The sequence below is a fragment of the Bolinopsis microptera genome, chromosome 8 (assembly GCF_026151205.1).
Source record: "Bolinopsis microptera isolate Bmic1 chromosome 8, MBARI_Bmic_1.0, whole genome shotgun sequence".
Classification (NCBI taxonomy): Eukaryota; Metazoa; Ctenophora; class Tentaculata; order Lobata; family Bolinopsidae; genus Bolinopsis; species Bolinopsis microptera.
In genome coordinates this window covers 2,606,806-2,619,165 of record NC_087079.1, presented here as the reverse complement: position 1 = coordinate 2,619,165, position 12,360 = coordinate 2,606,806, and the positions used below count along the sequence as shown (strand labels likewise).

Below are 12,360 nucleotides of genomic sequence, written 5' to 3'. Positions count from 1 at the left end.
GGTTTATGTAAAACCGTTTTGTACGGCTGCAAAACCATAAAAACCAAAGTCACGTGAATTTTTTTTACTGGGCGGCGCTTAAACTGTCATTCCGCCTAATCTCTATGATTATAAACATAAATATAATAGCCTGGGGTCCCCAGGTAATAATTTTTGGGCGAGCAAATTAGTAAAACTAAGAGCTCGATCATATTCATGCATGCAGTTGCGGTGCATTTTGCATTTTTTTCCCGCAGCGCCGCGCGCAGCACAAATTTTAGAAGGTTATAAGGCGTAAGCTAAATAACTTTGCGAAGGAGCATACCATGACGTACATTCAAAATACAAGTATGTTATGGAAACGCTACAGTTTTTGTCAACCTATAAAAGTATAAACAGCATTATAGCGTTTAAATCGTAAACATGGTTTAAATTTTGTTTATCAGCGAATTTGTTGATTTTATATACGTTTATTCATATAGAATCACTATTTTGAAAATCTTTGGGTTATCCCTGTTAAAATTTGGATTTATATAGTACAACTACAACGATCTCGTAGTGCTGCGTTCGCTTTTGTGTCGTGTAACCTGTAGCCGCTAACCACTATACTATTAGTATTACTACTCTAGTGCCTTCTTATAGTTTAAACTTTAACCACTTTTCTAATTGAAAATAATCATTTCGCTTCGCCCTCGTTTTTATTTTTATATAGTTATACGTGTACCACTATTCGATTGCTCCGGCACTGTTATTCTATATAATCTTAAACCTTCTGCAGAACGAACAGTTATTTTGCGATATGACTTTAAACCACAACAATGATTACTTCAACCACAATGACGACAAATTTATTGACGGATCAGATAGTTTTACCTCCAACAATTACCTAAAGGTTATTATAATTCGAATTTTTTGTCTCAGCCCCTTTTGAGTTTGAACCCACTGCCATTGAAATGACATTCAATCATTAACTTAGTTGGTAGTTAATGATGTCGATAATTCATCCTAAAACAGGAACCTTTACAATATCTAAATTGATTTTTCAGGGACTTGACGACTTACGAAGATCAGAACAACTCAGTGACATTACAATATGTTGTGAAAACGACAACTTTCCTGCTCATAAAGTAGTTTTAGCAGCAAATTGTCCGTATCTTCGGGCAATGTTTACTAATGGGATGAAGGAGAGTAAAAGTAAAGAAATACATTTGAAAGGAATTTCAAGTGCTACTTGGGCGAGTGTCATGAATTACATGTACACGCGGGAGATCGTCGTGACAAAATCCAATGTTTTGGATTTAGTCGGAGCTTCATCGATGCTTCAGATCGAGGATTTAAAGCAAACTTGTTCAAAGTTTTTAGCTCAACAGATTGACTATAGCAATGTTATCAATATCAGAAGTTTTGCCCAAAAACTGTTCTTGGAAGAGCTAAGAGAAACTGCGACCAACTTTTTGACTGATAATTTTGAGAAAATAATTGATGGCGATGAATTTCTGGATATGGAACTATTCGATTTAATCGATATTCTAAAGTTTGACTTCCTGCGAGTAAGGTCAGAACATGTGCCACTTTACGCCGCCCTAAAGTGGCTACAACACGACTTGAAGAATAGAAGCGAACACAGCAACGAAATTCTAAAAAACATCAGACTCCTTCATTTCACCAACACTTCATATATACAGAGACTGGTCGACAAATTACCCCAACTATTAGAATCACCTGAAGATTGTGAGAAATTTCTATCCAATCTCGGCAAACGATGTTCCAAGCGGAGATTGCTCGGTTCGTTGACGGAAGATACCCTTTCTTTTCCCAGGTAAATTTGATCAGTTCAATAATTATAAACTGTCTAATACTCAAGAATGTTTATCATTTGTTAAAACAATTGAAATCTTTATGTGGAATAAATTCTAAACTGTTTCTTGCAATTTGAGATTTCAGTGTACTTTTCCATCAGATGGTTTCCCCAAGAAACAATTTACGTAGTCGGAGGTCGTAACAGAGACTCCTGTCTCTCTTCGTTGGAAAGTTACGATCCTAACTCAAATTCTTGGAACATGCTGGAAGGAATGAAGTCACAGAGAACTGCGGTGGCCATGGCTTCAATCAACAATCACATCTACTGTCTTGGAGGTTTGGCCTACTAGTACTTTAACTTAAAATACATTTAGATATTTCGAGCATATTTTGCTGATTTGTAAGACTCTGAAGGGGTGTTATACTCAAAAGTAAAGTAGCTTTATCAAGGAGCTTACAGGGGAGCGAGAGAATCCGGCCAGCAGGTCAGAAACACTCTACCTGGACGAGGTGGAACGGTACAGTCCTCAGTTCAACAGATGGACTAACGTCAGCAAACTTCTTACACCTCGATCTTTTGGTAAGTACCCTATCTGTTTATTCTTACAGTTTCGTTCCGACAAATTTGTCCAATATTAGAAAGGATATTCAAACTGAGAAATCACAAATATAAAGTAAATCTAATTTCAGGAGCATCAGCAATATGCAGAGGAGTAATGTATGCGATAGGTGGAGAGAACAACCAACGTTGTCACAACAGTACTGAAATCTATGACGAGACAAAGAACATGTGGATACCCTCCACACCAATGAACATGGTTCGAAGTGGGGTTTGTGCCACAACAGTGGACAATCGGATCTACGTGATCGGAGGACACGACAACTACAACAACTACATGCAGCACAACTCAGTGGAGGCGTTAGACCCTCGGGAGGGAAAGTGGCAATACTGCATGAGTCTGAACATAGGTAGATCGGGAGCCTCCGCCGGTAACATTGACGGCAAGATTTATTTGGCTGGTGGGAGGAACAGACAGCTGGGCAACTTCTTTGGGCTGTGCGAGTGTTACGAGCCCAGAGTGGACAGATGGTACCCTGTAGCCAGCATGGGCACCGTCAGAGCCTGGCCCGGATCGGCCGTTCTCGACAACAAGTAAGCGGCTGTTTGTTTGTATTTTATTTCTGAGTTCCAGCCTTTCATCAACATGAAATATAAATGCAGTTAAATCAAAATAGTTTTAATCGTTTCCAATTAAGTTTTTTAACCAATCACATCGGCGTTTCAGATTTTATGTGCTCGGTGGATACGATTGCACGGACAGACTGAGGACAGTGGAACTGTTCGATCCAAAAGAGAACAAATGGCAGAGATGTGGCAACATGGTACTTTGCAGGGCAGGTGCCTCGTCTTGCACCATTTAGGGTTTCTTATACAGTAATTATACGGATTGTCTTACACAAATTATTTTACAGTATAGATATAATCATCATTATTCTTGATCTTATTAGATAAGAATCTAATAAAATATTTCATTAAGCATTTCATCATTTCATATAAGCTTTTTATACGCAGTTTTATCAGATTTTTTACAGATATGTAGGATTTTATTATTATGGCTAACAATAACATGGCTTGGAATAACAGCTATTTTTTAAAGATTGTCTTATTTTCTTTTTAGTTATCAAATTATTCTTATGTTGTTAATACTAATAATATGCTATAATTTAACTACTATACAATATTGTTTTGGTAATCTTTCTTCGCTCATTTATGTAAATATTATGTACAGTATCAATTATCACTATCTATTGCGGTGTTTCTCAATGTTTTAAAGAAGAAATATCTGGATTCAATTAAATAAAAGAACAGTGAACACTTTCGAATATAATAAATTATCTTTTGAAACAGCTAAAACTATTTAAATCTATTTATAGTATTAGTACATACCATGCTTAATCTGATGTGTTTTCTGAAACTTTAATAAGAATGCGGTTCTGATAGTCTGATAACCTAAATATCTGCTCTAAAATAATATCATTGTTTAATCATGAATGGCTTATGTAATTATAAATTATATTTGAAAGCCATCAGCAAGTCAAGCTCTACAGATACATTTGTCAAACGCCCAACAAATTCACACAATTAATCGCAATATTAAGTTCAAATTTTATCTACTCGTCCCTAGAAAACAGACAGTTCAATTTTCAGAGACAAAAACACTAAAAGTAAACAAATCTACAAATACAAATATATTACTTTTGGTTGCTGGTCTTCGATAAACCATTTAAATAATTCTTAACCATCTTAATCCGTCTTATCTAATCAAGTAAACATTTAACTTAACTACAAAAACTCAAGATTCAAACATCACAAAATTCTGACCTAAGTTAAATTGTATTTAAGTCAGATAAGAACAATCAACTCTTGATAAGTCATAAGAAAAGACGTAAATCACAAATTAATTCAAACATTAAATTATCAAGTTAAATTGCTGCGTCATGATATAGGTATACCCACACTTTTGAGATGGCAAAAAGGTGGAAAATCTCAATCAAATTATAATATCTATATTTCAGGACAAAATAATCGTGAAATTTCAAAAACAACTTCAATTACCTCCCATTCCATGACCTAGTAACTGTAAACACATCTACTTACAAATATACACAAACTAAAAGAAAGTACTTATTATTCGTCAGGAGCAGATTGTACAGGATTTATCTGATAGTACCGATCTGTCCTTAGAAGCTGGCACAATATTGATGTTCGTTTGGGCTATTTTCTGATTCTCCCGTTTCATCAGAGATCTTGTAAGGTCCTCACAACAGTCCTGAACGTTGGTTCCTTTCTTAGCGCTGACTTCGCAAAACATTGCGTTATACTCCTGCAGTTATCTATAGTTAGCTCACAACTTGTACAAGTATAACGACAGTAAATTTAAATATCGCCATTTCACAATTAGCAACTTTTTAGTGGAGCTTTGTCTATAATAAAAACAAAATATTAAGATACTTTTTTCACCGAAAGACGTGATATTTGGTTCTGCTTTGAAATGTGAGATAGAAACTTCTAGATCGAAAAAATAGTTTAATTTGGTCGATCAGCTTATTTTAGCACGAACCCTGGCTAAAGATTCCCCGTCAACAGTTTTAACAGCCCGGGGTTGATCTCCAGTTGCTATGAGATCTGCTTTGTTGCCAAGTAACATGATAGTCGGCGCCTCGTCTTCTTCCTGAAACAATTATTTATCAACTATAATATAAAGCAGTTAAATTAATTAGTAATTATTTTTATTTGTTGCATGTCTCAGTGATGATTGTATTGGAATTGGACTTGTCATCTGTTGATAAAGAGCACTGATAGATTATATATCATAATAATATAATTGATCAGGTTAGAGGTACGGAACTCTGTGGTCTGAACTAAGCTAGTCAAGAACAAACTTAAAGTTTCGAAACTGTAGCCCTTTATCCTTTGGAATTGGTAATGTCTACAAATAGTTTAATATGGTACACGTTTATTAGATTGTAGATAAACATGGCTCTGTCTTTGAAGCTTACGGTAAGATTATTATCTATCGAACTATGTTCGATTTAACGAGCTGCAAAAGATAAGTTAATGGAATTAAACTTGTACCTGATTTCTCATAACGTAAATTTTATAGATTCAACAAGAAGATAAGCCCAGTAAGTTTAATTTCCCATTCAATGTGTGAAAAACATAAAATATTTGAAAGTTTAATGAGGAAGTGACCTTTTGTCTGTTTTGTCTGTTTTGTCTGTTTTGTCTGTTTGGTGATTTGCCAATAGTAACATCAGCACTATCCTAAACAGAATACAGCTAAGACCATTTTAAGGGCCAATAGTGAACTGTACACCTATCGCAACAACAAATCATAATTTGATCGTAATAAAACTAGTAGTAGTAGTATGTATAACTAACTAAGCATCTTACCTCAATACTCTGAATCCAATCACGGATGTTCCTGAAGCTTGATTCCCTGGTAACATCATACATAAGAAGTACTCCATCTACTCTACGTAGATAAGACTTAGTGATTGCCCTGAATCTGAAGATGTTACTTGTTAACCATAGTACTGTAGATCATTTCAATCTACCAAGTCAGACTCTCCCAATTTACCGACTCTTAATTAATGCTATTAATTATGCAGGAGCATTTGTGTTTAATAGTATAAGGCATCTATAATTTGACGCCTCTTGCATAAATCACACGTACTGGTTACTGGTCACACGTCACACGTGGTTACTGGTTACACGTGATAATGATAATAATACATTAAAATAAGGGTAAATTAAAATAGCCGGCACCTCTCTTGTCCAGCGGTATCCCAGAGCTGAGCGACACTACTGTGTTTTGTATCAACATCGTCTTTACCTGTATCAGAGTGTTATTAACTACTCAATAACTCTAGACTTGTTGTTTAATAAGTTCATAACATGAGAATTATCTAAAACATATGTCAATATAACTGTGGTGATCAAAATCGTGAACTATGGCCAATACCAAATTGTTATATATAATACTAATCTCTCTAATTAATCCATTAGCAGTTACAGTCTATATATGGGTATTGTGAGTATTGCTGAACTAAAAACTAAAAACTATTAACTAAAACTAAAAACTAACCTGAAAATCTACTCCGATGGTAGGTTGAAAAGCAGCTTGAAACCTGTTGTGACACAGTCTCATGATAAAAGAGGATTTACCAACCGCACTGTCGCCTAGCAACACTACTTTAAACACACGCTCAGGTTGTCTCCCTTCTAGTGAGGTTACCGAACACACCTGTTTGGTTACTCTAATTAGGTTCTATCGGAATTCTAAGAATAACAATTCTCACTTGAAGGTGAAGCTTTCATCCAAACAGCTTGGATTTTAGATTTCTTAAAGCGCAATATCAGCAAAAGGATTAGATACTAACTTTTGATTATGATTATGAATACTCACTGAGTAAGGTTTGGTAGAGCAATCTGAAGTAGGAATATGGTATCCGCTATCTTGTCCACAATCATCACTGGTAACACTGGGACTATATCTGAGGTGAAGACTTTATGAAGGAGCAGTGACTTCAATTTTTGGAAAACAAATAGAATAATATATAACAATATAATTTACAACAATGTATATTGACCAGTGACTTCAATGCAGAAATGAGACAACTGATGCTGGGTTTGAAACTAATCGTGAGTGGTTTAAAAAATACATGATTTTAAGCATTAAGATTTACGATACCCTTGATATTCGATAGGAATTAAAAAGATGAATTTAATAAACTTATATTGTCAAAAACATGCATATTTAAATGCGTAGAACAGAGATAAAATCTTTAAATCTAACCCAAACAATTTCTGTGAAAATACCTCATAGTGGAAGCCATGAGAGGATGCGCGTGATTTATAGAAGATTGAAGAGGTCTCTTCCAGATAACCCCATCTCCGTCTACTGAATAGTGTTTTACCGGAGATTCCCCAGCTTCGTAACTGTCGTAACTATTCTCTATAATTGTTTGGAGTTGTTGAGTTTCTGTTTTCAGAATACAGGGATCTAACAGAAAGTAAACAAACATTGTATCTCTAAAAAGTAAGTATGACTGAGTGTACCAGCTGTAAAGAAGAGTATCTTGCAAAACATTACCTCTGGAGAAGGAAGGCTCTGATTCAGGTAGAGCGGAGTCAGTGCGAGAGGAGCCGTTAACAGGGCCCCCTCCTCCTCCTCCTACTTCCTCCTCTGAGGAAGTGTACCCGGACTGGTTCAGTGAGCCTGACCCTGCACCCCTGGTTAATTAATCGGTAATTCAATAATCTGTTTTAAATATGAAGACGAATAGATTGATTTTCAGTAATCAGAAAAATAACGATCAATACCAGCAAAAGACAATAAGATAGAGAACACAGACATAAGAAGATATTAAGTAGATGGTTGCCATGAAAACAAGTTTGTCTAACCTGCGTCTATGTCTCTTCTTATTGGCTCTAGGAGTGCTGGTTTCTATCGTCTTAGGTTTAGTAGAGCTGTTGAGGAGGGTTTGGTATTTCATCTCCAGGGAGTCCTTCTCGTCCTGTAAATCATCCTTCATCTTCCTGCGGTGGTGAGGTCAAGGTTAGTGGACTGATACCATATATGGGCATTTTACCATGTACGGGCATTTTACCATGGCAAGTGGAATAAGCATTTGCATTAATTTAAGAAAACAATGAAAAGTATTTGCTCTACTAACGCGAGCCCCTCAAACTGTCTCCTGAGCGATTCATTATCCTGCTGCAGCGCTTGTTTCTGACCTGTCTCACACAGCAACAAGTGAGCTTGCTCTTGCATCTGAGAAGGGGTGTGAGTGAGATAATAGCTTGCATCTTTGGGAGGGAACATGTTTAACTTGTGAAGCCGAGTTAAATGGACATTTTAAATACATTTAAGAATTCAACTGGCACTCATAAGCAGAATCACATAATTGATATAGATCTGGTGAATTTAGTGGTGGTGTTACCTTGTTTTTGAGTATCGAAATACGCTCCTTGTTCTCGAGAAGGGAGTTCTGACTGTTAGCTATCAAATGTTGCAGCTCTAGGTTTTCCTGCAACAAACACATGTCAGAGTGGTTAATAAATCAATCTATAAATCAATTAGTTAATTAATTAGATACTTTTCAAACTTTACAGAGTACAGCAAATATTAAGGATACAAATTAAAATAGTGTAAAAGGTTGCCACCATCTGTTAAATATTACGGGAAACCAAACACGGTATAAATACACAGGAACTGTGCCCGGCATAATTACATGTACCCGTTAAAACAAAGTTATGAATAGAAAGTAGAAACAAACATGTGTGGTGAAGATTGTGAAACAGTTAAAGTTTAGTCAGGCGGGCCTGACACACTGTTTTCTTCAGAGCTTACAATATTATTGTTCCTAATAAAATAAAATTCGTTAGGATTTGCTTTTCTTTTCTCTTTCAACTCCTCCCAGATCTCCTTGAAAGCTATCCTCTCTTCCTCAGATCTATCCCGACAGTCGAAGAAAGTATGGTATGCGCCCTCCTTGGAACGTAGTTTAGCTTTTCTCAGCACCTGATCTATATCACAAGTGCTAAGAGTGCGCTGCACGTGTCGTGAGGTGTTTCTCCTGGCTTCCCTCTTGGCTAATGTCTTCAATGCAGCTAATGCAGCACAGAGAGCAACTGCGCGAGCAAGGGCAGGTAAGCAGCTGAGAACAGCTGACAACCACCACAAATGGGTATCAAAAAATGTCATCCATCTACTATACCTCCCACTTGATCTACCCATGATATTACATGTATTATCCTATTATATATGGGTTAAAGCACTTTCACTGTATAAATATTACAAACTGTGACCAGAAGGCCAATACAACTTCAATTTGAGAAAATTGTGACTTACTATACACCCGTTACAAATAAAATCAAAATTAACAACATCGAAAACATTATCAAGAAATGTTAACTGTGCTCACGAAGGTAAAGTCTTTGGAAGGCTATTGTTCTTAAAAACTGTCAGCATCTCAGGAATTTGTTAAATGTTTGATTGTCCATCAGCTGGTGTACGTTTCGACTCTAGAATCTACAGTGTAGACTGTAGATCGCATACTTTAGAATCTACAGTGTAGATCACATACTTTAGAATCTACAGTGTAGATCACATACTTTAGAATCTACAGTGAACATCGCATACTTTAGAATCTACAGTGTAGATCACATACTTTAGAATCTACAGTGTAGATCACATACTTTAGAATCTACAGTGTAGATCACATACTTTAGAATCTACAGTGTAGATCACATACTTTAGAATCTACACTTCTACAGTGTAGATCACATGCTTTAGAATCTACACTTCTACAGTGTAGATCACATAATTTACAATCTACACTTCTACAGTGTAGATCACATACTTTAGAATCTACAGTGTAGATCACATACTTTAGAATCTACACTTCTACAGTGTAGATCACATACTTTAGAATCTACACTTCTACAGTGTAGATCACATACTTTACAATCTACACTTCTACAGTGTAGATCACATACTTTAGAATCTACAGTGTGGATTACATACTTTAGAATCTACAGTGTACTGTGTAGATCACATACTTTTGTGTAAGACTACTGTCCCTCAATTCCTCAAGTCTCCTTTGGTATCCAATTATTCAACAAGGACAAGTAAAAACAATAGTGATTGCCAATAAATCGACAGACGACAACGAGGAAATAAGAACAACAAGGCTATTACATTTTAACGCTTTACCAACAAGTACAGTTGAGGAGGCTCTCCTTTTCAGTAATCAAACTGATTTTTCCTAAAATTTAGCAATGATAATGTTTATTGTTGGTAAATAAGTAGTATTTTAAATATAAAAGTAAAATAGTCAGACTTAACAAACTAAATTGGTGACATACTTGTAAAGAATATCTAATATAATACCATGGAATGAGAGAGTTTCTTGGCTTTGTACAGAGATAACAAAGCGAGAAGTTGTATCCTAGACAGCCTTGACAACCCACCATCCTCCCGAAGAGCTTGCAGCGTGCGACGAGTAAAGTCACTCGACTCTTCAGCTTCCCTTCTTGTACCGTCTAACTGATCTTCATCTGTGCACGTGCACGCGGCGGCGCTCTCACGTGACGTCAAACCACGTGACCTGACGTCACGCACGTTACGCGTTGTACGTCCTATAGAAAGACTGCGAACGTGAAGACCAGAAGTGATGTGCACTTCCTGCCGAAGAGTTGATTCCTCTGTAATAGTTACTCTACTAGTTACACTACTAGTTACACTACTAGTTACACTACTAGTTACACTACTAGTTACACTACTAGTTACACTACTAGTTACACTACTAGTTACACTACTAGTTACACTACTAGTTACACTACTAGTTACACTACTAGTTACACTACTAGTTACACTACTAGTTACACTACTAGTTACACTACTAGTTACACTACTAGTTACACTACTAGTTACACTACTAGTTACACTACTAGTTACACTACTAGTTACACTACTAGTTACACTACTAGTTACACTACTAGTTACACTACTAGTTACACTACTCTCCAGTATCTTCATGTTGTTAAGTTCGGTTGATTGGATGTATTGTACAGCAAGGGGTAGGGGGCGGCGATAAGCACTAGAACAAGGTGCTCCAACATCAACTATCATCGGCAGACTAGCAAACTTATTAGGAAGTAGAGTGTAGGGTTAATAATGTTCCTTAATTCTTAGGAATAAATTTATAAATTACCGGGAAATAAATGGCATTATTTCAAAGAAATCTAGATAGTCATGAAGGAGCGTTGTTTCGAGGAATCCGTTAGAATCTTGATAAGCAGAGCGGAACTTAAAGAGCAGAATGTGAGAGTGCCAGCTTAGTAGCGGCGAGGTAGAGAGTAACTTTACACGTATTTTATAGACGAGTAGGACTTTAGCGGTAGTTCAGTAGATCTCCTGGTATGTAGAGAACTATAAAATACTATCTAGTTTCAACTTAAATAATAATATTTTTAAGGATAGACTCTAGTATTATGACGATAGAATCATATTCAATATCCAAATTATTTGTTGATGACCAGGGGAGGGGAATTATTTTCGCAATTATTTTCTACAAATGATCCGTCTCTAGTTACTACTGGTAGGTTCTGTGAGTAAGATTAGGTATCACATCATCACATCGGATTTAGTACAGGATAACTATCAAATATAGGGTTGAAATCATAAATAGTCTCCGCTGCAGTCATGCTGGGGAGAGAAAACTCACGTTGCTGGGACTGATTTTGATCCTGCGATTTCGATCTTTGCGTTTTTTGGCAGAACGTCCTTCAGCAATGTAGACACTGTTTTCACTGTGATATCGTATCATAGCAACCACACAGAAGCTGATAAGAGCACAGAACACAAAACAGCAGAGTAAATTAAACTAAACAAAGGCAGTGGGTAAAAGTTGCGCAAGTGCAGGATCTACACAGCGTGTGTTGCAATAAACTGGACAAACACCCCGGACAATAGTACACACTACTCTTATTGTGACACAGGGTGCTCCTTCACAAACTACACCTACTCAAGGAGACAGGGATTCCAGCCGGAATTATACTTCACTGCTGATGAGTGCTTGATATAACAAAGCAGTGCAGTATTTGTCCTGTCATTAATCCTTAACAGTATGAAGGTGTGGAATCTTTAGTGGGATCTGTTCCTGATGTCATGGCAACGCGGATATTTGAAATGCTTTCATAATAACCGTTATCCACTAATCTGTATCAACCGGTCTTTAGGATAATTATAGATGGTTTTTATTGTAATAATAGATTAACAGGAAATTAGCAGAGTGTTGATATAATTAGCACATAATTGTATTGTATGTGTATTTTAAGATCCTGTGGACTGTAGCGGGAAACGTTAAAACATGACAACTGCAACTTGCAATGTCGGTTGAATTTGCAAAACCCAAATAGTTGCAATAACTTACAAATTACAATAACTCCACGATTCTATTGTCTGTGCTCCGTGGAACAAACCGACAAAGTAGTCTAAGAAGTTTGAGCGT

At 36.5% G+C, this 12,360-nt stretch overlaps 2 protein-coding genes across 2 annotated transcripts in view; one reads left to right on the top strand and one right to left on the bottom strand.

Moving 5' to 3' along the window:
• Positions 1–693: 693 nt before the first annotated feature.
• On the top strand, positions 694–3,473 carry LOC134819092 (kelch-like protein diablo). Its single transcript, XM_063828857.1, has 6 exons — positions 694–871; positions 1,026–1,798; positions 1,940–2,115; positions 2,240–2,359; positions 2,470–2,932; positions 3,066–3,473. The coding sequence occupies exons 1-6, from the start codon at positions 779–781 to the stop codon at positions 3,199–3,201; spliced, it is 1,761 nt and encodes a 586-aa protein (XP_063684927.1). The 5' UTR covers positions 694–778; the 3' UTR covers positions 3,202–3,473.
• Positions 3,474–4,166: 693 nt separating this feature from the next.
• LOC134819091 (ras and EF-hand domain-containing protein homolog) overlaps positions 4,167–12,360 on the bottom strand; it is a 38,040-nt gene continuing 29,846 nt past the window's right edge. The window contains 12 exon segments of the mRNA XM_063828856.1: positions 4,167–4,664; positions 4,902–5,012; positions 5,735–5,849; positions 6,110–6,140; positions 6,143–6,176; positions 6,429–6,587; positions 6,750–6,837; positions 7,163–7,298; positions 7,437–7,576; positions 7,748–7,882; positions 8,020–8,117; positions 8,287–8,373. Coding sequence (XP_063684926.1) covers positions 4,476–4,664; positions 4,902–5,012; positions 5,735–5,849; positions 6,110–6,140; positions 6,143–6,176; positions 6,429–6,587; positions 6,750–6,837; positions 7,163–7,298; positions 7,437–7,576; positions 7,748–7,882; positions 8,020–8,117; positions 8,287–8,373 — 1,323 coding nt within the window. The 3' untranslated portion in view covers positions 4,167–4,475.

Excerpts from the sequence above, each read along its gene's own strand:
- LOC134819092 (XM_063828857.1), top strand. The coding sequence starts at position 779 with ATGACTTTAAACCACAACAATGATTACTTCAACCACAATGACGACAAA. Across the intron at positions 872-1,025 it reads CCTCCAACAATTACCTAAAG|GGACTTGACGACTTACGAAG; the intron begins GTTATTATAATT and ends TTGATTTTTCAG. Across the intron at positions 2,933-3,065 it reads TCGGCCGTTCTCGACAACAA|ATTTTATGTGCTCGGTGGAT; the intron begins GTAAGCGGCTGT and ends TCGGCGTTTCAG.